This window comes from Myotis nattereri (assembly GCF_964212035.1).
Source record: "Myotis nattereri genome assembly, chromosome: 2".
NCBI classification, from domain to species: domain Eukaryota; kingdom Metazoa; phylum Chordata; class Mammalia; order Chiroptera; family Vespertilionidae; genus Myotis; species Myotis nattereri.
Window position 1 is genome coordinate 112,475,027 of NC_138076.1, and position 24,327 is coordinate 112,499,353.

Consider the following 24,327-nt stretch of genomic DNA (forward strand, 5'->3'; position numbering starts at 1 on the left):
GTTAATTTTTGCTTATAGTGAAAATTATGGGACAAAGTATATTATTTTCAAGTGGATATCCAGTTGTTCAGCACCATTTATTGGAGAGACTATACTTTATCCACTGAGATAACTTGGAACCCTTGTTGAAAATCAATTGACCATATAAGTGTGGGTATGTTTTTGGATTATTTATTCTGTTTCATTGGTCTTTATATTCATCCTTCCTCCAATACTACTACTGTAGCTTTATAGTAAATTCTGAAATCAGGACATGCCAGCCCTCCAATTTCATTATTTTTCAAAATTATGTTGGTTATGCTAGTTCCTTATACTTTCCATGTACATTTTAGAATCAGTTTATTTATTTCTATAGAAAAAGCAGGATTATTATTGAAATTATGGTTTAATTAGATTAATTTGGGAATAAATAACCTTGTATAATCTTAAATCTCTGAATTTATAAACAGTATTTCTATTCCTTTATTTGTTATTTTTTATTTCTCTCAATGTTTTTTTAGTTTTCAGTATATAAATCTTGCACATATTTTGTTAGCTTTATTGCTAAGTATTTTGTTTTCATTGGTATTGTTCAATTTCCAATAGTTTATTCTGAAAATATAGAAATACATTAATTTTATATATTTATCTTATATCCTACAAACTTTCTAAAATAATTTATTAGTTCTGGTAGGTTTTCTGTAGGTCCTTTTGTATTTTCTATATAGGTAACCATATTGTCAGTGAATAAAGACAGTTTTATTCCTTTCTAATCTATATGCTTTTAGTTTATTACCACCAAGCCACCAATGCAAGAAATGCTAAAAGGACTGCTGTAAAAAGAAGAAATAGAAAGGGAAGAAGGGCACAGGCATAAAGAATAAAAATGGTGACAAACAAGTACCTATAATAACCTTAAATGTAAATAGATTAAATGCCCCAATCAAAAGACATAGGGTAGCTGAGTGGATAATAAAACATGACCCATATATCTGCTGTCTACAAGAGACCCACCTTAGAACAAAGGACTCACACAGACTGATAGTGAAGGGATGGAAAACAATTTTTCAGGCAAGTGGAAATGAAGAAAAAGCTTCCGTAGCAATACTTATATCTGACAAAATAGACCTCAAAGTGAAGGCTGTAACAAGAAATAAGGAGGGCCACTTCATAATACTAAAGGGATCGATACAACAAATGATTTAACTCTGGTAAACATATATGAACCCAGTATAGGAGCACACAAATACATAAAAAAAACTTCTTGAAAGGAAGAGATTGATAGCAATACAATCCCCATTGACACCACTGGATGAATCCTCTAAACAAAAAAAAATCAGCAAAGAAACAGCAATCCTACATGACTCACTAGAGCATATGGACCGACCATATTTTTCCATGTATAAGATACTATTTTTTTCTAAAATTGTTAGACTGAAAATCAAGGGGCATCTTATACAGCCGAATTGGGAGTCACACAGGTGCGAAGCTGCCCATATCTTTTCAATCAGGTTTCCTCCAATAATGAGCCTTATTGTTACTGATGTCTACTGATGGAGGTGGAGGTGGAGAGTGCGCAGATGCAACAGGGACTGGAGCATTCAGAGCCCATAATGATGTCAAAAAATAAAAGATAAATACCTCATACAGCCAACCTACAACCCACATCATACTCAATGGTAAGCAATTGTCTTATTCTGCAAAATTCAAACTGAATGTAATCAGCTATGCAAAAGCATGGAAATAGAGCTGGAGAGAGACAGTTTGGACCACCTCCCACTGAGTGCATGATCGGACAGTGGAGAAAACAGGAAGAACAACTCCTTAAGATGCCAAAAAAGAAGAAGGCCTTAAGAGGAAAACCAGCAAAATGGGCAAACTTAGAGCAGAGGCTTAAGACTTGGATTATGGAGGAGCACCAAAGTGGTTTTTGTGTGACAACCAAGGTCATTCAATATCAGGCAAGATTGTTTTCCAACTAAATGAACATTATTGATTTTACAGGAAAGATAAAATGGTGCTTCAATTTCATGAGGAGACAAGGGTTGGCCATGAGAACATGAACAAAGTTAGCTCAGAAAATACCACCAGTTTATGAAGATGATCTCACATATATAGACAGTGATTTAGAAGACAGCAGTGATACAATAGAAGTTGAAGAAATTGATATTTGTGGAACTAATAGTGATGAAGAAGAGAGCAGTTATGCAACAGAGGCTAAATAAAGTGATATGCTGCATAATATCATAGTACTGGTATGTAAACATTACCTGCAGTAATGACCAAACAAAAGTGTGTTCTATTTCATATTTAAAATATTGATTTCTTAATTTAGGGTTGGAAAAGGAGGGGGGCATCTTATACATGCAAAAATATTTTAATTGACAGCTTTAGAATATTTCACCCCAAAGTTATAGAATATACATTCTTCTAAAGTGCACATAGGACATTTTCAAAAATAGACCACATATTAGGACACAGGCAAAGTCTCTTCAAATTCAAGATGATGGAAGTCATATCAAGCATCTCCTCAGATCACAATGTCATAAAATTAGAAATCAAATACAATAAAAACAATTTTAAAAAAATCAAACAATTGGAGGCTAAATAGCATGCTATTAAACAATCATTGGGTTACCAAGGAGGTCAAAGAAGAAATAAAAAGCATCCTGGAAACAAATGGAATGGAAACACAACAATCCAAAATCTATGGGATACAGTGAAAGCAGTCCTGAGAAGAAAGTTCATAGCATTACAGGTCTACCTCAGAAAACAAGAAAAAATGGTCATAAATTATTTAACCCTACAACTTAAAGAACTGGAAGAAAGCAACAAGAAAAGCCCAGAGTAAGCACAAAGAAGGAAATAATAAAGATCAGAGTGGAAATAAATGACATAGAGACAAAAACAAACAAACAAAAAAACCAACAAAAATAATACAAAAGATCAATAAAACCAAGAGCTGGTTCTTGTAAAGAATAAATGAGTTTGATGAACCTCTAGCCAGACTCATGAAGAAACAAAGAGAGAGGACCCAAATAAACAAAATCAGAAATGAAAGAGTTGAAGTAACAACCAATCCCACAGACACAAAAAAGATTATAAAAAAATACTATGAACAACTCTACTCCAACAAACTGGACAACCAAGACAAAATGGACATTTTCCTAGAAAAATAAAATCTTCCAAAACTCAACAGGAAGAATAAAAAACCTGAATAGGACAATAATTACTGAGGAAATTGAAGCAGTAATCAAAAAACCTCCAGTAAACAAAAGCCCTGGACAGGATGGCTTCACATGGGAGTTTTACCAAACATAAAAAGAACTAAAACCTATCCTTCTTAGACTACTCCAAAAATTCTTGAGGAAGTCACACTTCCAAGCTCTTTCTATGAAGCCAGCATTACCCTAATCCCCAAACCAGATAAGGACACTACAAAGAAAGAAAATTATAGGCCAATATCCCTGATGAACATAGATGTTAAAATCCTAAACAAAATTCTAGCAAATTGGATCCAGTATTACATTAGAAAGATCATACACCATGACCAAGTGGGATTTATTCTGGGGATGCAAGGCTGGTACAATATCCACAAATCAACAAACATACATCACATAAACAAATTGAGAGACAAAAATCACATAATTATATCAATTGATGCAGAAAAAGCATTTGATAAAATCCGATACCCTTTCTTGATGAAAACTCTCAGCAAAGTGGGAATAAAGGGATCATACCTCAACATAATAAAAGCCTTATATGACAAACCTACAGCCAACATCATACTCAATGGGCAAAAACTAAAATCATTTCCCCTAAGAACACGGACAAGATGGGGATGCCCACTTTCACCACTCTTGTTTGACACAGTACTGGAAATGCTAGCCATAGCAATCAGACAAGAAAAAGAAATAAAAGGCATCCAAATTGGAAAAGAAGTAAAACTGTCATTATTTGCAGATGACATGATATTGTACATAGAAAACCTTAAAGACGCCATAAAAACATGAATTTGGCAATGTAGCAGGATACAAAATTAACACCCAGAAATCTATGGCTTTTTTAATACACCAATAATGAACTCACAGAAAGAGAAACTAAAAAAAAAAAAAATCCCATTTACCATTGTAACAAAAAAATTTAGATACCTAGGAATAAACTTAACTAAGGACGGAAAAGACCTATACTTGGAAAACTACAGGATGTTGAAAAAAAAGATAGAGGAAGACATAAACAAATGGAAGAATATACCGTGTTCATGGATTGGTAGAATCAACATCATTACAATGTCCAAACTACCCAAAACAATCTATAGATTCAATTAAACCCCCATTAAAATACCAACTGCATATTTCACAGTCCTAGAACAAACTCTCCAAAAATTCATATGGGATAAAAAAAAAAAAGACCCTGAATAGCCACAGCAACCCTGAGAAAGGGGAACAAAGTTGGAGGGTCACAGAATCAGATATTAAGCTATATTACAAAGCCACTGTTATCAAAATGGCCTCGCACAGGAACAGACATATAGACCAATGGAAAAGAACAGAGAATTCAGAAATCAATCCAAGTCATTATGCTCAATTGATATCTGACAAAGGAGGCAAAAACATACAATGGAGTCAAGACAGTCGCTTCAATAAATGGTGTTGGGAAAATTGGACAGATACATGAAAAAAAAAAATGAAACTAGAACACCACCTCACACCATACACAAAAATAAACTCAAAATGGATAAAGGACTTAAACATAAGATGGGAAACCATAAAAATCATAGTAGCAGTAAGCAGCAAAATAGCAGATAGCGGTCATAGCCATATCTTACCGATATAGCTACTAGGGCAATGGAAACTAAGGAGAAAATAAGCAAATGGGACTTCATCAAAATAAAAAGCTTCTGCACAGCAAAAGAAACCATCAACAAAACAACAAGAAAGCCCACTGCCTAGGAGAAGATATTCCCCAATGTTATCTCTGATAGGGTTTAATCTCTAAAATTTATAGGTAACTCATACAATTTAACAAAAGGAAGATGAACAATCCAATTAAAAAATGGGAAAAGGAGCTAAATAGACACTTTTCAAAAGAGGATATGCAGAAGGCCAAGAGACATATGAAAACATGCTCAAAGTCACTAATAATCTGAGAGATGCAAATCAAAACAACAATGAAGTATCATCTCACACCTGTCAGAATGGCTATCATCAACAAATGAACCAATGACAAGTGCTGCTGAGGATGTGGACAAATAGAAACCCTCATGGCACTGCTGGTGGGAATGCAGACTGGTATAACCACTGTGGAAAACAGTATGGAGTTTCCTTAAAAAATTAAAAATGTAACTCCCATTTGACCCAGTAATCCCACTTCTAAGAATATATACCAAGTAATCAGAAAGAATATATGCACCCCTATGTTCATCGCAGCACAATTTACAATAGCTAAGATTTGGAAAAGCCTAAGTGCCCATCAGCAGATGAGTGGATTAGAAAACTGTGGTACATCTACACAATGGAATACTACGCTGCTGTAAAAAAGAAGGAACTCTTACCATTTGAAACAGCATGGATCAGTGGTTCTCAACCTTCCTAATGCCACGACCCTTTACTGCAGTTCCTCATGTTGTGGTGACCCCCAAACATAAAATTATTTTTGTTGCTGCTTCATAACTGTAATTTTGCTACTGTTATAAATCGTAATGTAAATATCTGATATGCAGGATGTATTTTCAGGGGTCGCGATCCACAGGTTGAGAACTACTGGCATGGATGGACCTGGAGAGCATTATGCTAAGTGAAATAAGCCAGTTGGAGAAAGATAAATATCACATGATCTCACTCATTTGTGGAATATAATGAACAACATAAACTGATGAGCAAAAATAGAGCCAGAGGCATAGATGCAATGAACAGACTATCCAACTAAAGAGGGAAAGTAGGGGAAGGGGGGAGGGTAAGAGATCAACCAAAGGACTTATATGCATGCATATGAGCATAACCAATTGACACAGACAGTAGGGGGGTGAAGGCATGTGCTGGGAGGTGAGAGCAGCCAGGGAGAAGTCAATGGAAGTAAAAGGAGAGTTATGTAATACCTTAAACAATAAAGAATTTTTTAAAAAAGACACAATCTGGATTTGTTTCCTGAGAAACTGTGCCCTACAACATACTCCATCAAATGTCTGGCATCTTCTCCATAGACTATCCTCATCCTTGTATGTCTTATTGAGTGGGGTCAGAGATGTGCCTTTGAGATTCTAATTACAGCTACTGACAAACTAAACTTTTCTGTATTACTATAAAAATCAAGAGAAATAGAAGATACTCAAATATTCCCTATTTTTGGTAGTTAAAAAAACACCATTATTTCAAATGCTCTGCAGAGAGATGCTAACTTATTAATCATTGATTGAATGAGGAGTTTGAGAGAGGAACCAAGGGTAAAGTTTCTAGATGGTGATAATGATTAAAGACTTTCAACATGTTCCTTTTAGACAAATAACCCAGTAATTCTGAGAACTGATTGTTAAAGATGCTAGAACCATGACTCCTAAAAGGTGAAAAATATTTTGAGAACCTTCCTTCAAGAGAAGACTCTTCACTAATTGTGGCCTGAGCCTCAACCTAACCCAAATGCCATGGATTTATACTGGCTTTGTCCCCCTCCAATTGTCCCATGAACCCCGGCTGCAGCCATTTCAGAAGCCTGTGATGTCAATAGACACCAGAAAGAAACTCCTTTGGGAATTTCTATAGCTGTCCCTATATGTGTATGTGACAACCTTATCACCAAAAAGAGAATCCAGGCTGTGGGGGGAAGAAGCATGAAGACACCAAGAGACCTAGGCTCCCTCTGCTACTAACCAGCTGCTTATTTGGAGCCTCTGGATCTCCTTTCACACTGAAGAATTGTGATATTATGATACTACAAACTTGAGAGAAGAAAGTATTTTGTCCATTGTACTTGTAGATGAGCTGAAGTGCAGAGAGGTAAATGTCATATAGCTGGTAAAAGTGGTAGCTCCCGTGGCAAGTGGCAAATCCAGTTCCACTGACTGCCAGTCCAGTGCTCTTTCTACAGTCTGATAGGAAAGGACTACACAAAGGCAGCTTGTGAGGCACATTTCCATTGGCCAATGTGTTTTTAAAAGTTTAAAGCTGAATGCACTTTTCATTTGCATAGGCCCATCGCTCCTGTATCATGCCCACTGTATCCTCATTTCCATGACTGCCTAGCCCTGAGTTGTAATGTTGTTACAGAAACAAATATTCATACATCATTTATTTAATCTCACTAGATTTTAGTACTTTATTATATATATATATTTTTTGTTTTGTCACTTCTCAATGTTCAACTAGTTAATCTGCACCAAGATAATTACAAATAAATGCACTGACTTTAAAAAAATAAAACAACTGACCTTGTGGTGAGAGATTATCTTTGGGGGCATAGTATACTCTATTAAACATGATCAGAATCTGGTAGCATACGAACCTTTCATCATTCTAAGTCTATTCATCTAAAATCTTACTTCTCAAATGCCATCATTTGTACTATTTAGCCAAATAACATGGACAGAAACACATAGAAGACTTTTAGAGACGATGTCCTTCACCCATTCTCCAGAGTCACAAAGGTGTGGCTCTGTCAAGGCCCACACTGTTCCAGGAACAGAAAATGATCACTCATACCTCTGGGTTGAGACTGAAAGCTTTTGCTGGCTTTCCCACACAAAGAAAATCAAAAATGATTTCTTTCATTGCAAAATCTAAACGTTCCTGTAGTGAAAAAGAGAAAACAAAACAAGTGAAAAAGTGTTAAGATACAAATTAAACATGAAATATCTACTTTCTTCATATGTACCAAACAGGTGGCTACTAAGAGTAGAAGTCCAGCTCAGTGCCACGGGTCACTCCCTGAGGAAGAACATGCCCACTGAATCTTTGGTGGAGCTGCTTCTGTTTTTGTGTAATGCACAGGGATGCTCTCATTATAATGCAATTATGAGCAATTATATGTAATATATACAATTATTCCCCAAAGCACAGAATGACTAATAACCCAAAAACAACAACAGAAAAATAAAAACACTTGAAGTCTCTGGGCTTATATATAAAGGCTCAACTTTTCCTGCTTGTTTTGCAAATGCTGACACCTTCTTGAAATTCAGTTTAAAGCCACTGCAAAATGAGCATTTTCTTCTATTCTCTAGCATTTCAAATTTTTTGGCTCATATTACAACAGATAATTCTACAAGTGAAATGAATGATCAACAAATAAGATACTTAAGGTTACTTAAGTATGTCAAGGTTACTTAAATGAGAAGGTTGAAGCCAGATTCTAATAATTTGGGACAGTGGCTATGAAGATATGACAGGTTTATTTTATAAAACCTAATACAGAATAATTGAAGCCTATCCTCAGCCACATAACTACATGCAGAAAGGTTACATTAATTCATCTGCCTGCCAAGCAAGTAATGTCCTTTCCCTAAGTACAAATATTACAGAGGCATTTCACTGTGCCAATCACACAGAGAGATATATTAAACTAGAAGCCCGATGCACAAAATTCATGCAAGAGTAGGTCTTCCTCCCCCCCGAGCCTCCCCGGCCGCTGGCACCAGCTTCCCTCTGGCACACGGGACCCGGGCTGACTTCCCTCTGGCCGCCCGCAGGCACCTGGGACTGGGCTGGCTTCCCTCTGGCCCTGGCTTTGTCCGGAAGTACGTCTGGTCTAATTAGCATATTACCCTTTTATTATTATAGATAATAATAATGAAACCTATGTCTTTATATCAATGTCAATTGTGTTTCAACAGTATTTTCATACCTATTATTTCCCTTTATCCACTCAACATTCTAGGTATAACAGGCAAGCATTTTCACTCACATTTTACAGATAAAGAAACTGAGAAAAAAGATGTTCTCTGACTTGTTCAGGGGTGTAGGTAGAGCTGGCTCGAGGCACAGACTGAGCTGGAATAATTGTCTTTTCATATTCCTTTGTAAATCACAAAGTTGGAGTAAAACTTCGTGATTTACTCACAAAGTGAATTATAAAGTAAAAATCTTAGGTCTAAATAGTAAATTAAACACTAAAAACTATGTTTAATATTATTGGTGCCAGTTTTTAAGTAATTTAATACATGTAAAATACTTAGAACTGTTCTTAGCAAAGAGTGAGTGCTTGATAAATGCTAATATTCCTATTATATTCTTCTTTTTCACAGAATGAAAGTTTCAGCATTATTCTTTACTCATCAAATTTCACTAAATTATCTTCTTTTGGTTTTCTCCAAACATCAGACTCTTTTGTTTCCTCCTGATTTGCATAATCCAGAGCAGAGAATCATGGGGAAACAAAAGCCAGAGACTGAGTTAAGAGACATCTTTACTAACAAGCTCTAGGACCTTAGGTGAATCACTTAAACTCTGTCTCTGTTCCTTCATTTGTCACATGCTGAAAGCACTCTACATTTCCATGTCACAATTTGTTTTGAAGCAAAAGTCACCAGCTATGTGTGAAAACACTTATAAACCCATTCTGAAAAGTCAAAACATGTGAGCTATTTTAGACACCTCATCTGTTAGTACATCCTAAGAAGGAGATTGGCTACTTAAAGATAACGAGAAGACTCACTCCAGAAGCTTGTCCATTACCTGGGCAATGAATTGAATAATTTTCACAAAGATGTTCAGAGGCATATCCCTTGGCACCACACCACGAGACCCTTTGGGGAATAGTGTTGTGATGATGGTGATAAGACGGCTGAAAGATAAGGGAAGAAAGAAAACAAGTAAGATTGGCTTCAAGGGAAAATAGCAGATGTTTCACCTTATCTTAGTATTAGACAAGATTCAGAAAAAGAAAACAAACCATTTTATCCCTTTCCATTAGCATAATTGCTCTATGAAAAATGTTTCTGGAAGAACTAAGGACAGTTGGAAAATTGTAGCCATTTCTTTTTTAATGTGACAAATACATTCCTGGACACGGAACTTGGCTGTCCCGGCTGAGGCTGCAGTTTCTGTCAGCTGCTGAGCCAATAACTAAGGACTTAGATCTTGCAGGAACTGTCAGCTTCCTATTGGGTTAGTGTAGGTAGTAATAAAACAAAACATCCTCTCACTGGTTGAGGGATGCGGCTACCATGAACTCAGTGATGTGATTACCGTTAACCCAGGGCAGCTCCTTACCTCTGAGTAGCTGTGTTGCTTTCACATTTAATTCGAATCATGTAAACCCAAAGTAATCTGTACAGAGATTCCAGTGCAACTCGAGCCATCTTGGGGTCTTTATTCTACAACACAAACCAAGTTGTAAGATTGCAGAGTAAATGGTGACATATGAAGATTATTCTTTTCTCAATGCCTGGAAATGAAGGGCCCCTACAAGGGACACCGCATAATCGGGGACTTGTGGGGTCTTTGCCTCTTGGTGTCCATTGGGTAAATCATCTATGAGGAGGGATCCAAATAGCCTAGAGGGTAGGAAAGAGTAGTTCTGGGGGAAAGCATGTCATTCTCTCCTTTGCCAAATAAAAACTTGAGATTGCCTTTTTTTCTCCAGTACCAGGGAGCTCATTCTCCTAGCACCAAGAGGAGAATCAATCTATTCTTTCTATTGCTGTTATGCCCTTGTCAACATTATTATTGCTTTGATTCCTCAAACCCCACCCCCATCTAATTACCCTTAAACATTTATTGAAGCTAATATACAGTCAGGCACTGTGCTAGAACCTGGGAGGTAGATATAAAAGATCCTTTTCCTGATGTATTCCCAATCTATAGGAGCTGGGAGACAGATAATAAAGCAATCAATAAGATCTAAGACAGTGTGAAAAGCTGATAGGGATAGGAGAGGAAGAGAAGGGGAACCTGTGGTAAACTCAAGGACTGAGGTCAGGAACAGTTCTCATGGGTGGCCTGAAACTCAAGTGAAATTTAATCCATTTACCTACTCTGGGCCAGTAACTGTACTTGGCACTAGAAATATTGAATGGCATAAAAAGTAATGGAAGCCTGGCCAGAGTGGCTCAGTGGCCAGGAGACCACAGTTCAATTCCTGGCCAGGGCACATGCCCGTGTTGCGGGCTTGATCCCCATTGGGGGGGAGGGTGTGCAGGAGGCAGCAGATCAATGATTCTCTCTCATCATTGATGTTACTATCTCTCCTCCTCCCTTCCTCTCTGAAATTAATAAAAATATATTTAAAAAAATAATGGGAAGGGAGAATACTTTAGGCAGAGGCAACACCACATGGAAGCTAAGAGAGCTATGCCAGTGCATGGGAGCAAGTGATGGAGCAGTGGTCAGTGAGGCTCAAGAGGAAGGCAGGAGTCACAGGAGAGATCCTACACGCCATACTAAGTAAGGGAACAGAGTTCTCATGATGATAACAGGAAGCCACTACAATCGGGGAGACATGTAAGAAGTCCTGTCTGTTGTGTAGGAAACAGAAACAAGGCAAGGAAACCAGCTATAGCACAGCTACCAGCTTTCAGGCAATAACGCATCAGCCAGAGAGGAGGAAACTGAGCCCCTCTGTGCTCTCCTATCTGATTATATTCCTTTCTATTTAAAAAACATAGATTGAGTGGTTCCCAGTGCCTATGGTATCAAGTTAACATTTCTTGACATGGCATACCTGACCAGCCAATATGTGGCTCTAACCTACCTTTCCTCCCTCCCTCCTGTATTCTCCCACAAGCTCCCCAAACCTTAGGTAGGCTATATTCACCCATTTCCATTTCAGGAGATGGCTCCCCTGCTCCTACCCCCGAGTCCTTCCTTTCTATCAGAAGAACCCTACCTCTGTATAGTCTACTTGTGCAGGCTTTCTGTTTTACCTCAGTGTCCTGAAACCCATCCCATTAAAACTGTTCCCTCCTGAGTATCCCCTGACGAACAAACCTCTAGTAGAGCCCTTCAACTTCATGTTTAGACATCTGGAAAAAGGGGCATTTTTACCCTGGACATCTATTGGAATTCCGGCCATTTTTCAGGGGATTGATATATTTGCTAAATAGTCTTTAAATATCCCTCAACTTCTTATAGGTCTTTGCTTTTATGTTACTACTGTTTCCTTATTCCTCCATTTATCTTGTCATAATTCTTTTAGCTGTTTTATTCTTTTTTAAAAATATATTTCTTTATTAATTTCAAAAAGGAAGGGGGAGAGAGAGATAGAAACATCAATCATGAGAGAGAACCACTGATCAGCTGCCTCCTACATGCCCCCTACTGGGGATCAAGCCTGCAACCCCGGCCCGGAATCGAACCTGGGACCCTTTAGTCTACAGGCCGATGCTCTAGCCCAGTGATGGCGAACCTATGACACGTGTGTCAGAGGTGACACGCGAACTCATTTTTTTGGTTGATTTTTCTTTGTTAAATGGCATTTAAATATATAAAATAAATATCAAAAATATAAGTCTTCATTTTACTATGGTTGCAAATATCAAAAAATTTCTATATGTGACACAGCACCAGAGTTAAGTTAGGGTTTTTCAAAATGCTGACACACCGAGCTCAAAAGGTTCGCCATCACTGCTTTAGCCACTGAGCCAAGCTGGCTAGGGCTAGTGGTTTTATTCTTAGGGCAGATAATTCAGGCACCGATTTTTTGTAGAATTCATAATTATTTAAAAGTTAAAATAAAATTTATCTTTAAACTATTTACTAAATAAAGATGAATCATGTAAAGATTGGAACGATTATAGGGAGTAGTTTTTTAGATTTAGAAAAAGTTCTTATGTCTATATAGTCTTAAAATAACTTTTTAGTGTGATCACTATTATAAGATTCTAAGTTGCTATATGCATTTTGCTCTAGCTCTGGATTCTTTTTAGTTCTATTAGTCTGTCTATTAATGTGGTAATATCATACCATTTTAATTTTTGAGGTTTATAATGTGTTCTATTATCTGGTATGGCTTAGTCTTCCACTATCCACTGCTTCATTTTTCTTTTAATTTTATTTTTAGGCTTGACCAAGATATTGCTCTATGTTTATTCTTCCAAATACACTTTACAACTACTTTTCTAGCTCCAGGAGAAAAAAGTCTCAATTTTTTAGATGCATGCTTTCTACATAAACGATGATCTCTTTTTTTTGCCTGTAATTAAAACAGGTATGGTATACTTTGTAATTTGTCAAATGTTTTGGTGACATAAACAAACTTTAAGTAAACTATCAAACTACTAAAGTTGCATTTAAAATACGCCATCATTTAAAAAGTTTGGAAATTCTAATTATCCTTCCTCCAATCAGTGCAAATCAGTCAACGTGTATGATGTGCTTACCTAGCAGTTAAAAACAGACTCTAGACACACACTGCCTGCATTTGAATATTCCCCACTCTGCAATTTATTAGCAGTGTGGCCAACTTCAAGGAAGCTCCTAATTTCTCAGGGCCTGATTTCCTACATGGAATGCAGACAAGAATCCCATCTGCCTCACAGGAGTGGTATGAGAATTAAACAAATTAATGCACATAAGGTATTGAGCACTGTTCTTGTCCACAGTAAAGATTATTATGTACAAGGCACCAGGGCCCAGCAGCAAAGAGGGAGGTGTAGGCCCTGATTTCCGGGAGCTTCCATTCTAGTGGAAATGTCTCCTATGTTGTGAACTTCCCTCTATTGATATATAAGTATTTTATATGTGTTTTGTATATCATTCAGAATTCTCTCCTATGCCTTATCGCATATTGTGAATCATGATGGTGCAGGAAAAATATCATCTAAGTTCCACTGAAGAGCCTAACTGGCATCTCTTGTTTAAACGACTTTCTGTCTTCTGTTTAACCTCAACTTCCTTTATACTATATTCCTGCCCCCCTTCCTCACAGTTATCTTTTGGTGTGTCTTCTTGTGACCAATGTTCTTTCACTATTATGAATATGTTGAGATGGTCTATTTTTGCTCCCATGAAGACTGAAGAGCAAAGTGGTAGACTTAAGGTTTTATTCTGTTTTACAAATGGATCCTGTACTGGTAACTGATATTTTAGCATTTCAAGATGATATCATTGATGGCTCTGACTGTCCCCCTAAAGTGGTTTCCTTGCCCATTTCCCATTCTTGGCACTGTCAAATGATATCCTTAAACCACAGACATGGTTGTTGACTTCCCTGCATTTAAAGTCCTTAAGTGGCTTCTAATTACCTCCTGGACAATGTTCATATTCCACAGGGCCTTTGGTGACCTGGCTCCCCCATGACCACCCTTGCCTTTACCTCGGGCTGGTGCACCCTGTGCTGTCCCATCCCTTCTACAACTCCCTGAGTGCCTGGAGTGCCTTCCTATCCTGGTCTACTTGGAACATTCTCTCTGGCAAGACTCAGTGAGGTGTGGCTCCCTCTGTTATGTTTCCCTATCCCTCTACTCCCTCCTCCCCAGAAAGACTGCCAAGTGCCCCTGCTTTCTGGCTTCTAGAATGTTGGTCTATCCCTTCACTTTTCTGTGAGGTCTGGACTGTGAGCTCCAGGGACTCTGAGTTGCTCATCATTGGGTTCTCAGTGACGGCCATAGAGCAGATTATTAATAAATACTGAATTTTAAAAAGCAAATTGTGAGTAGTAGCTAAAGCAAAGTTTGAGGCATAAGCAAGATTTCTTTCTATAGAGCCTATGCAGAGGCAACCCTTGGTGTGTGGCCAAAGCTAACTTATGTGATACTAGAGGCCCGGTGCACAGATTCATGCACTGGTGGGGGCGTCCCTCGGCCTGGCCTGCAGAGATCGGCCAAAACCGGCAGTCCAACATCCCCTGAAGGATGTAGTAGTGCTCAAAGCGACAGGCGGCCGGGGTGGAGCCCGAGCCTGGGCTGGGCGCCATGCAGCTCCCGCTCATCCTGGCTCCGTTGTACCTGCTGCTGCTGCCACTTGGTAGGCTAGCTGCCGCTTTGCTGTGGTCTCTGTGTGCCCATCCTAGGGCGATACCGGTGCACCCATGACTTAGAAGTGGCTGCGGGCTTGTGCCCAGTCAGTCCCGATTCCAGTCCCAATTCCAGTCCCAATTCCAGTTCCGGTCTGGTTGGGGGAGGGGTGCGCAGGGGGAGTGTCCGCAGGAGAGGCTCACGCCACCACAGCTGCACTCGCCAGCCATGAGCCCAGCGTCCAGTGCCCGTTGATCAGCTGAGTGGTGCTCCCGCTGTGGGAGTGCACTGACCACCAGGGGGTAGCTCCTGCATTGAGTGTCTGCCCCCTGGTGGTCAGTTGCATCATAGCTACCAGTTAACCAGTTGAATGGTTGAATGGTACCTTACACTTTTTTTATATATCGATAAGGATATCACAAAACATCTCACATTCAAAAGTGCTTCACATACCATGGCATGTACTGAGGGATTTTATCATTGAGAGAGGCCAAATGACTTGTTCAAATAACAGCTGGGGTAGAAACTGACTTCTCCATAAGTACCATTTTCTCAGAAACTGGAGGATATATATTACTTGGTGCTTACAATGCCAGGCATTGTTATATTGCTATGCATATATTAACTCCTTTTAATTCTCAGAACAATCTATAAAGCAAATACTGTGATTGTTCTCATGTTCAGATAAGAAAATCAAGGCACAGAGGGCTAATAAGTGGCAGAGCCAGAATATGAACCTGGGCAATCTGGCTCCAGTGTCTTTAAAGCACTAATTTTCCCACTTATTTGGAGGCTGCACAAATACAGGGGAGAGCAAAAGTAGGTTTACAGTTGTGAATACATGAAACAGTTTATTCTTAAATTATTATTTATTATCCTATATAATAAAAGGCTAATATGCAAATTGATCGAATGGCAGAAAGACTGTTCGCTATGATGTGCACTGACCATCAGGGGGCAGACGCTCAATGCAGGAGCTGCCCCCTGGTGGTCAGTGCACTCCTACAGGGGGAGTGCTGCTCAGCCAGAAGCTGGGCTCACAGCTGGCGAGCACAGCGGCAGTGGCGGGAGCCTCTCCCACCTCCATGGCAGTCAGACATCCCCCGAGGTCTCCTGGACTGTGAGAGGGCATGAGCTGAGCTGAGGGACCCCCCCCCGAGTGCACAAATTTCATGCACCAGGCCCCTAGTTTATATTACATACTAAAGGCCCAGTGCATGAATCTGTGCACCGGTGGGATGCCTTGGCCTGGCCTGTGGGGATCGGGTTGAAACCGGCTCTCCGACATCCCCTGAAGGGTCCAGGATTGCGAGATGGCACAGGCAAGGCAGAGGGACCTCACCAGTGCACTATCAGGGCCAGAGAAGAACATGGGAGGTTGGCCAGCTGGGGAGGGGCCGCGGGAGGGCTCCAGGGCGTGTCCGGCCCATCTCACTCAGTCCCATTCGGCTGGACCCCAGAAACAAGCTAACCTACCAGTCAGAGTGTCTACTTTCTGGTGGTCAGTGCACATCATAGTGACTGGTAGATCGGTCGACTATCTGCCCCCCAGTGGTCAGTGCATGTCATAGCGAGCGGTTGAGCAGTCTTTGTATATCATTAGCATATTACACTTTGATTGGTTGAATGGCCTACTGGACACTTAGCATATTAGGCTTTTATTATAGAAGATTACTTATTAATTATTGTATTTTTTATTTGTATTACAACTGTAAACCTACTTTTGCCCACCCCTGTATGCTACTGCATCTACTAGATTGTTCTCTACTGGAAAACAGGACTTCTTCCTCATTACTTTTCTATTCTAACAGCAGCTAACATAATATGGGCTCCATATACATTTTCAGGATATAGACATTTTTTGCATGCCTCAAACCACTGATTTCTATTCTTCCATTGGAATCTGCATCTCCATCAATTAATTAACCAACAATACATTAATTATGGCTCTGAAATTCTGTTGATAAAACTGCTAAAGAAACTAGTAGGCTTCAGAGTGGATCTTCCCTGGATCCTGCGTCTCATTTCAGAGCTGGTTCCTGATACACATCATGTGACCTGTCAGCCTGCACAACACCATGCCCAACTTTAAATTTTGCTTTTGATTTAGTGAAAGCAATTCACTGTTAACAGTATTCAGTAAGGGTAACTGAATTCACCAATAACTTGGCTGTTGATGGGCTCACTGGAGAGACCAATGCTTCTTAAGTTCCATCAGCTGACCATTTGTACCAAGTCACATGGGCCGTTTATAAATATGGCTTGCCTGGAGATTCTCATGCATCCTTAATATATTATGCAAATATCTATCAGCATAGATTGATAAAAAATTTTAGTCATCTTTTGATCTTTTCATACTCAAACACCTTTGAGTTTTCTCTTTCACTTCAACTAAAGCCACTGTTATATTCCCTTGCATATCATAGTCAACACCTTTCTTCTTTTGACATTTCCTTTTGATATTTGTATCAATTTACTTTTATCATAATTCACTCTTTTTTGTGACTGTATTATCCAAATAAATTATGTGCTATAGTTTAGAATAACCTCTAAAATTACTGTACTGACAACTGATGGAAATTACTTTTTTATTTAATGACTGAACAAATAAGACATTCATGAAAAGTAATATATATGCTTGTCACCTGACCACTAGGTTTTAGACTCAGTTTATAGGTATTATAAGAATTTGTAAATTCCACTTTGAAATGTGCCTTTGACAGATTGGAAACATAGATGGTAAGAGATTTTCTCAAGTTTATAGAAATAAGATTAATATCAAAGGAAAATAACTATTTAAAATTAATACTTAAAATAGCTAATACTATACCATGTAAAACTGGTATTTCTAAAGAGAAGAGTGGCTGCTTTAAAATAAATGGTGCCATACATTTTAATGTGTGCCAGCAGACTCTGGAATCCTTAATTTATTACTCAACATCTCCACTTATAAAATAAAGATATTAATACCCTTATTATTAAAAGAAAAGCTTTTTAAAAAGCACTCCTTAAGCTTTATTGTGATAATTACATACAAATATATGTTAAATGCTGAGGACAAGTTTCATCAAATGTATTTATGGCAACCATACTTTGAGATCCTTAATGGAAATCAAAGACCTCCCTTATACCTCCTTGTCCTGTCCCTCCTGAATGCGTCATTCTCTATCATAACATCCTATTTGATTTTCTATATAGCAGTTATCACCATCTGAAGTTTTCTTTTCCTGTATTTGTTTATATGTTTACTATCTGTCTCTCCCACTAAATTACAAGGTCTAAGAGACTAGACTCAGAGTGTTACTGACTTATTCATCACTTATTCCCAGGACATGGTACACTTCTTATAAGAAATTGTTGACCAATTGACTGACTGACTGACTGAATGAATGAATGCATTCCAGTTCAAGCACAAGCAGGGACTGAGATTAAAGAGAGGAGAAGCATTTTTAATTCTGTATTTTGATTTCTAGGACTATGAAATTAGACTAATTAATATCTACCCTTCAATGAAGTATTGCTATTCTAGCAAAATTTTTAGAAAAATGAAAATAATATCCATGAAAGCATAGAGATAGTTCAGTGTAGCCTGTCACATTATCATGATGATTCCTGACAATGGCCCTAGCTAGTTTGGCTCAGTGGATAGAGCATCGGCCTGTGGACTGAAGGGTCCCGGGTTTGATTCCGGTCAAGGGCACAGGCCCAGGTTGTGGGCTCGATCCCCGATCAGTGATTTTTTTCTCATCATTGATATTTCTATTCTCTCTCCTTTATCCTTCCTCTCTGAATTCAATTAAAAAATTTTTTAAAAAGATTCATGAGAATGTATGTAAGCCCTTACCACTGGCCTACCTTACAACAAATCTCTAATTAATGAGAGCTATTGCTGTTATAAATACCTTTCTTAACTTTGAGTTTTCTGTTTTTGTTTTGTTTTTATAATCTGAATCTCACTGGCATATTATATTTTTTATTGAAAGAGAAAATAAAATTAAATATTCTCCTTACTACATCCATTTTAAAGGATAAGAAACTAGCACCTAGTTGTTATGAATACAGTGGGGCCTTGACCTACGAGTTTAATTCGTTCCGTGATGGAGCTTGTAACTCAAATTACTCGTATGTCAAATCATAAAGTGAATGAGTGAGACACGTGATGCTGGGCTGATGTTGTGGCGTTCACTGTGACGTTCGCTGTGCCAACTAGCGGTGGGGTATCTGAAGCTGGCTTGTAACCCAAATTTTAGCTCATAACTCAAAGCAAAAAATCAGCCGAGAGACGGCTTGTATCTTGAAAAACTCGTTAGTCAGGACACTTGTAAGTCAAGGCCCCACTGTACTGAATAAATACTACATTTAAAAAGAGCTATTAATAAATGGGGAATAACAAAAAAATGAAGGTACTATTGAATCAAGTTTTCAAGTTACATTTCTTTTTTTTTTTTTCAGAATTAGGCATAGATGGCAGATGTGAAGAAAATGTATCATTTTTTATAGCTCAATACGTGGAGATTCTGACATAAAATATATATAAGAAAAAAGTTTTAGTTGCCACTGACCAAGAGTGTCTGAAAGATGTCAGTACTGTGGTGAGAAGGTGCCACATGTTGCTCATTGTTTTACATGGCCATATTGCTAATATATAGTTAACTGAGTTAAGTGTAAATAATAATGTTTGTGTTACCAATGGGAGAAAAATAACATTGCTTTTGACAGACTGACACTAAGCATAACAGCAGCAGCTCACTGATGTTCACACACACTGCTATTATTCTCTATGTCACCTTGATGACTTGGTTCTTCAGAATACAACAGATGGCTACCAATTTCATTGTGTTCAAATATCAGGTTTATCACTCTTAAGTATGTGTGGGGCAGGAGGAGGCAACGTGGAAAATGTGCTGGAGGGATAAAGGGGGGAAGAAAAATGGGGGGAGAATTTGGGGGTCCTTTATGAGATGCTATGGTTGGCTCTATATCCCATAAATTACTAAAGCTACTCAAGACAAAGCATACTTCTGAAGCCATGTTAGTTTTTCCTCAGGTCTTTTCTTCCCCATTGAGGACTCATGAGGATGTCTGGAAGATTTTCTGAATACTTATAACATTTTCAAATGGTCCCATTAAATTCCTACTGGGTTTAGTTCTAAATATATGGAATATAATTTTATTCCAATTGTAACGCATTAAGCATCTGTTTATGTGTTTTAGCCTGGGGATGTGAATTCTAACAGTTTATTACCCATAAAGTAAAATATGGTTGTCTTTACTTTGCCTAATAATTACTCCTTTCATGCTTCATGGGATATCAGACCTCTATAAATGGCACAGGCATCTCTCTATCCCCAACTTTTATACTCCTCACTCTCTGTATAATGCATGTCAAAACTTCATTACATAGCCCCCAATGAAATGCTAAGCTCCTCAGGGACAGGGACTTTATTCTAGATCAAATTTTTATATAGTTGACTAACTCTATTTTTCCCACTTCTAGTACCTGCCCTAGCCCATATACAATGGGCACTTCATAAGGACCTTGTGAATTGAACTAAATTCTAGAATCTGGTCCAGTCTCTATACTATTGACTCTTTGTGATCTTATTGCCTTTCTCTTTTACAAATCCCAAGGTCTGAAGTGTTTGCATGGAGAAACTCTTCTCTCTAGGGCTGTTTATAACCCTACTAGAGGTCTGGTGCATGAAATTCATGCATGGGTAGGTTCCCTAGGCCTGGCTGGCGATCAGGGACAACCGGGGCCTTCCTTCGTTCCACGCTGCCCCCTGGTGGTCAGCACATGTCATAGTGAGCGATCGAAGTCCCGGTCCCTGGTTGAACTCTCGAGGGGACACTTTGCATATTAGCCTTTTATATATATACTAGAGGCCTGGTGCACACAAATTTGTGCACTCGGGGGGGTGGGGGGGGGGGGCTCAGCCCAGCCTATGCCCTCTTGCAGTCTGGGACCCATCGGAGGATGTCCATCTCCTGGCTTAGGCCCGCTCCCTGGGGGATCGGGCCCAAGCTGCCAGTCAGACATCCCTCTGGCAGCCCGGCAGCCCTCAGGGGATGTCCACTTGACAGCGGGGAGCAGGCCTAAGCTGCAGTCGGACATCCTCAGAGAGGCTCCCACCACCACCGCTGTACTGGCAGCCATCAGCCTGGCTTGTGGCTGAGCAGAGCTCTCCCTGTGGGAGTGCACTGACCACCAGGGGGCAGCTCCTGCGTTGAGCGTCTGCCCCCTGGTGGTCAGTGTGTGTCATAGTGACCAGTCATTCTCAGTCTTTCTGCTGTTAGGGTCAGTTTGCATATTACCCTTTTATTATATAGGATAGAAGCCTGGTGCATGGGTGGGGGCCGGCTGGTTTGTCCTGAAGAGTGTCCTGGATCAGGGTGGGGGTCCCGCTGGGGTGCCTGGCCAGCCTGAGGGGCTGATGGGTGTTTGCAAGCTGGTCACACCCCCTTCAGGGTGGGGGTCCCCACTGAGGTGCCTGGCCATCCTGGGTGAGGGGCTGATGGTTGTTTGCAGCTGGTCATACCCCCTTCAGGGTGGGGGTCCCCACTGGAGTACCTAGCCAGCCTGGGTGAGGGGCTGAGGGCTGTTTGCAGGCTAGTCAAGCCCCCCCCCCCCCAGTGAGGACCCTCACCCCATGGAGGTTTGGCCAGCCTGGGTGAGGGACTGATGGCTGTTTTCAGGCTGGCCACACCCCCTTTAGGGTGGGGGGTCCCCACTGGGGTGCCTGGCCAGTCTGGGTGAGGGGCTGAGGGCCGTTTTCAGACTGGCCAAGCCCCCCTGGCAACGGACGCTCCCAGCCTCTCCTTTTTTCTTTCTTTTTAATTTTTTATTCTGGGATTTATTTACCTTCTATAATTGAAACTTTTTAGCCTTGAGAGGAGCTCAGAGCTGGCCAGGGCAGGTGGGAGGGAAGCCTCCTGCTTCCTCCAGCTCCATGGCCATGGCTGGCTGAAAGCAGGTATCTGGGGTTTATTTAGCTTCTATAATTGAAACTTTGTTGCTTTGAGTGGAGCTCAGAGCCTGCCACGGCAAGCAGGAAGCTTGGCTTCTTCCATCATTGGGGCAACCAAGCCTCTTGCTTGCTCCAGTTCCGTGGCTGCCAGCCGCCATCTTGGTTGGGTTAATTTGCATATAGTCGCTATGATTGGCTGGTGGGTGTGGCTTAAGGCATAGCGGAGATATGGTCAATTTGCATGTTTGTCTTTTATTAGTGTAGACTAGAGGCCCGGTGCACAAAATTCATGCAAGGGAGGGGGTGTCCCTCAGCCCGGCCTGCACCCTCTCGCAATCCAGGACTGCTTGCTCCTAACCACTGGCCTACCTGCCTGCCTGCACACCCCTAACCACCTCTGCGTGCCTGATAGCCCCTAACTGCCTCTGCCTGGGCCACCACACCCAGGACCCAGGCTTTCCTCCTCCATCCGGCCACAGGCACCCGGGACCTGGGCTTCCCTCCCTCTGGCTGGCTGCAGGCACCCGGGACCACTACCGTGGGCAGCTTCCCTGCCTCTGGGTTGGCTTCCCCCAGGCCGGGCCTGGCTTTATCTGGAAGGACTTCGGACATCCGGAAGACATCTGGTCGATCCCGTATAATTAGCATATTACCCTTTTATTAGTATAGATAGATTAGTAAGTTTTTTGGGTGGGCTTTGACTAGCACTCCAAACAATATTCTAACTGAAGCAGTTAAGTTCCAAACTAAGATTATCCTGCTATACTTCAAAAGCAACTTTGGACAGAAGATTTTGGTATTTGTGGCCACAGCAATAAATTGCCATGCAAAATGTAATTTTAATTCTAACTAAAATTAATCTCAAACATATCTAGCATATATACAAGTGCACTGTGAACATTTGTAATGATTTCTCTTTTTTGTTTTGAACAAAATGACTACTTTCTATCTGTATAAAATGTAAAAAATAAAAGTTTAACTTGAACCAATTACTGAATAACTGAAAAGTTTTTACAAAAAAATGACATTGGACTGTATGTTAAAGGTGTATTGACAGATGGATAAATACCTAAATAAAATATCTGAAAGTGGCTATTATAAAATAGTTGATAACCTGGAAAATTTTTGTTTTTCAGAATACTTAAAAGCTTAACTCTATATCCATTGCTATTATAGTTCACTGCCAATTTTAAGAAAATAAATGGTTCTAGTCTTGGATTTTACAATCAGCTTTCAGAGCAAGTACATAGTTGGTGCTTAAAACAGCTCTGAAGCAGATTATTGTGTAATTATAATAAATGCCAAAATAATATAATTAATCTTAACCACTTCATCAAATTAAAGTGTCTTATAACAAAAAAGACAAGGCAACATATATAAGCACATACAGGATTTCATAACTAAGTATATTTCTCAAAAACTATAAAGGAGCAATATCAAACTTATAAAAAGAAATTCAACATCTTTGGACACAATGGAACACTTGTGAAGAATACATGCTATGTGCACTTATATTAACAACTAGAGGCCCAGTGCACAAAAATTTGTGCACTCGGGGGGGAGGGGGAGTCCCTCAGCCCGGCCTGTGCCCTCTCGCAGTCTGGGAACCCTCGGGAGATAACGCCCTGCTGGCTTAGTGCCGGGAGCCAGTCCATCCTTGCTGTTTCAAGGGACCTGGCATATATGGCATACTGTTCTTAATATGTTTGCTCACCTTCTTGGCACTATGTGTTTTAACCAAGGTCGCCTCTCTGAGAAAGGTTGTTTCCCCAGGTAGGGATTTTCCCCTGAAGTTAGGGAGGGAATAAAATCCCTTAACTAAGTGCCAGGCGGGTAATTAATCACTTTAACTACGAATAATCATGTTTAAGCTACATAATCTTTACTCCCTGGAATGGAGATAAGATACGCCCTAACCTTTGTAATAGAGATTGATAGGATTGGAATCAACTGGTATAAATACTGTTGAAACAAGACAACAGCAGACAGAACTTAGGAGACAGAGAGAGAGAGACAGAACCTAGGCACAGAACCTACACAGAACGTTCTCGAGAGACAGAAGAACTTCGCTGGAGAGAACATGGCAAAAGATCCTGGACTGAACCTGACTACAGAAATTGGCAAGAGAACCTGACTAGAACCTGGTGACAGAACTTGGCTGGAGAACCTAGAGAACCTGGCTATGATGATCAACTGAACTCTGCCTCCGTGTCCTTCCTTCTTCGCCGACTCCGTCCACACCTTTGGGAACCCCTGGACCTGCTGGGGTTGGACCCTGGCATATGGCGCCCGAACAGGGACCCCTAGGTAAGCGCCCCACACTCGGGACGGATACGACTCCACTGTAGGAAGAGGGTGGATAGTCTTCGCTGACTCCGTCCACACCTTTGGGAACTCCTGGAACAGGATTCCCCTAGGTAAGCCCCCCCCCCCCATTGAGAACCCCACACTCAGGATGGATAGGACTCCACCAGGGTACTGCAGACCCCCCTACAG

General features: G+C 40.1%; 1 protein-coding gene across 4 annotated transcripts in view; it reads right to left on the bottom strand.

The window, feature by feature from the left end:
* Positions 1 to 24,327, bottom strand: part of FRY (FRY microtubule binding protein) — a gene marked incomplete at its 5' end in the record, with an annotated part of 453,417 nt that overhangs the window by 229,443 nt on the left and 199,647 nt on the right. For all 4 annotated transcript variants that reach the window (XM_081083582.1, XM_081083581.1, XM_081083584.1 and 1 more), the window contains 3 exons: positions 7,674 to 7,760; positions 9,645 to 9,753; positions 10,182 to 10,285. In XM_081083582.1, the coding sequence (XP_080939708.1) occupies positions 7,674 to 7,760; positions 9,645 to 9,753; positions 10,182 to 10,285 (300 nt within the window). The remainder of the gene's footprint in view (positions 1 to 7,673; positions 7,761 to 9,644; positions 9,754 to 10,181; positions 10,286 to 24,327) is intronic.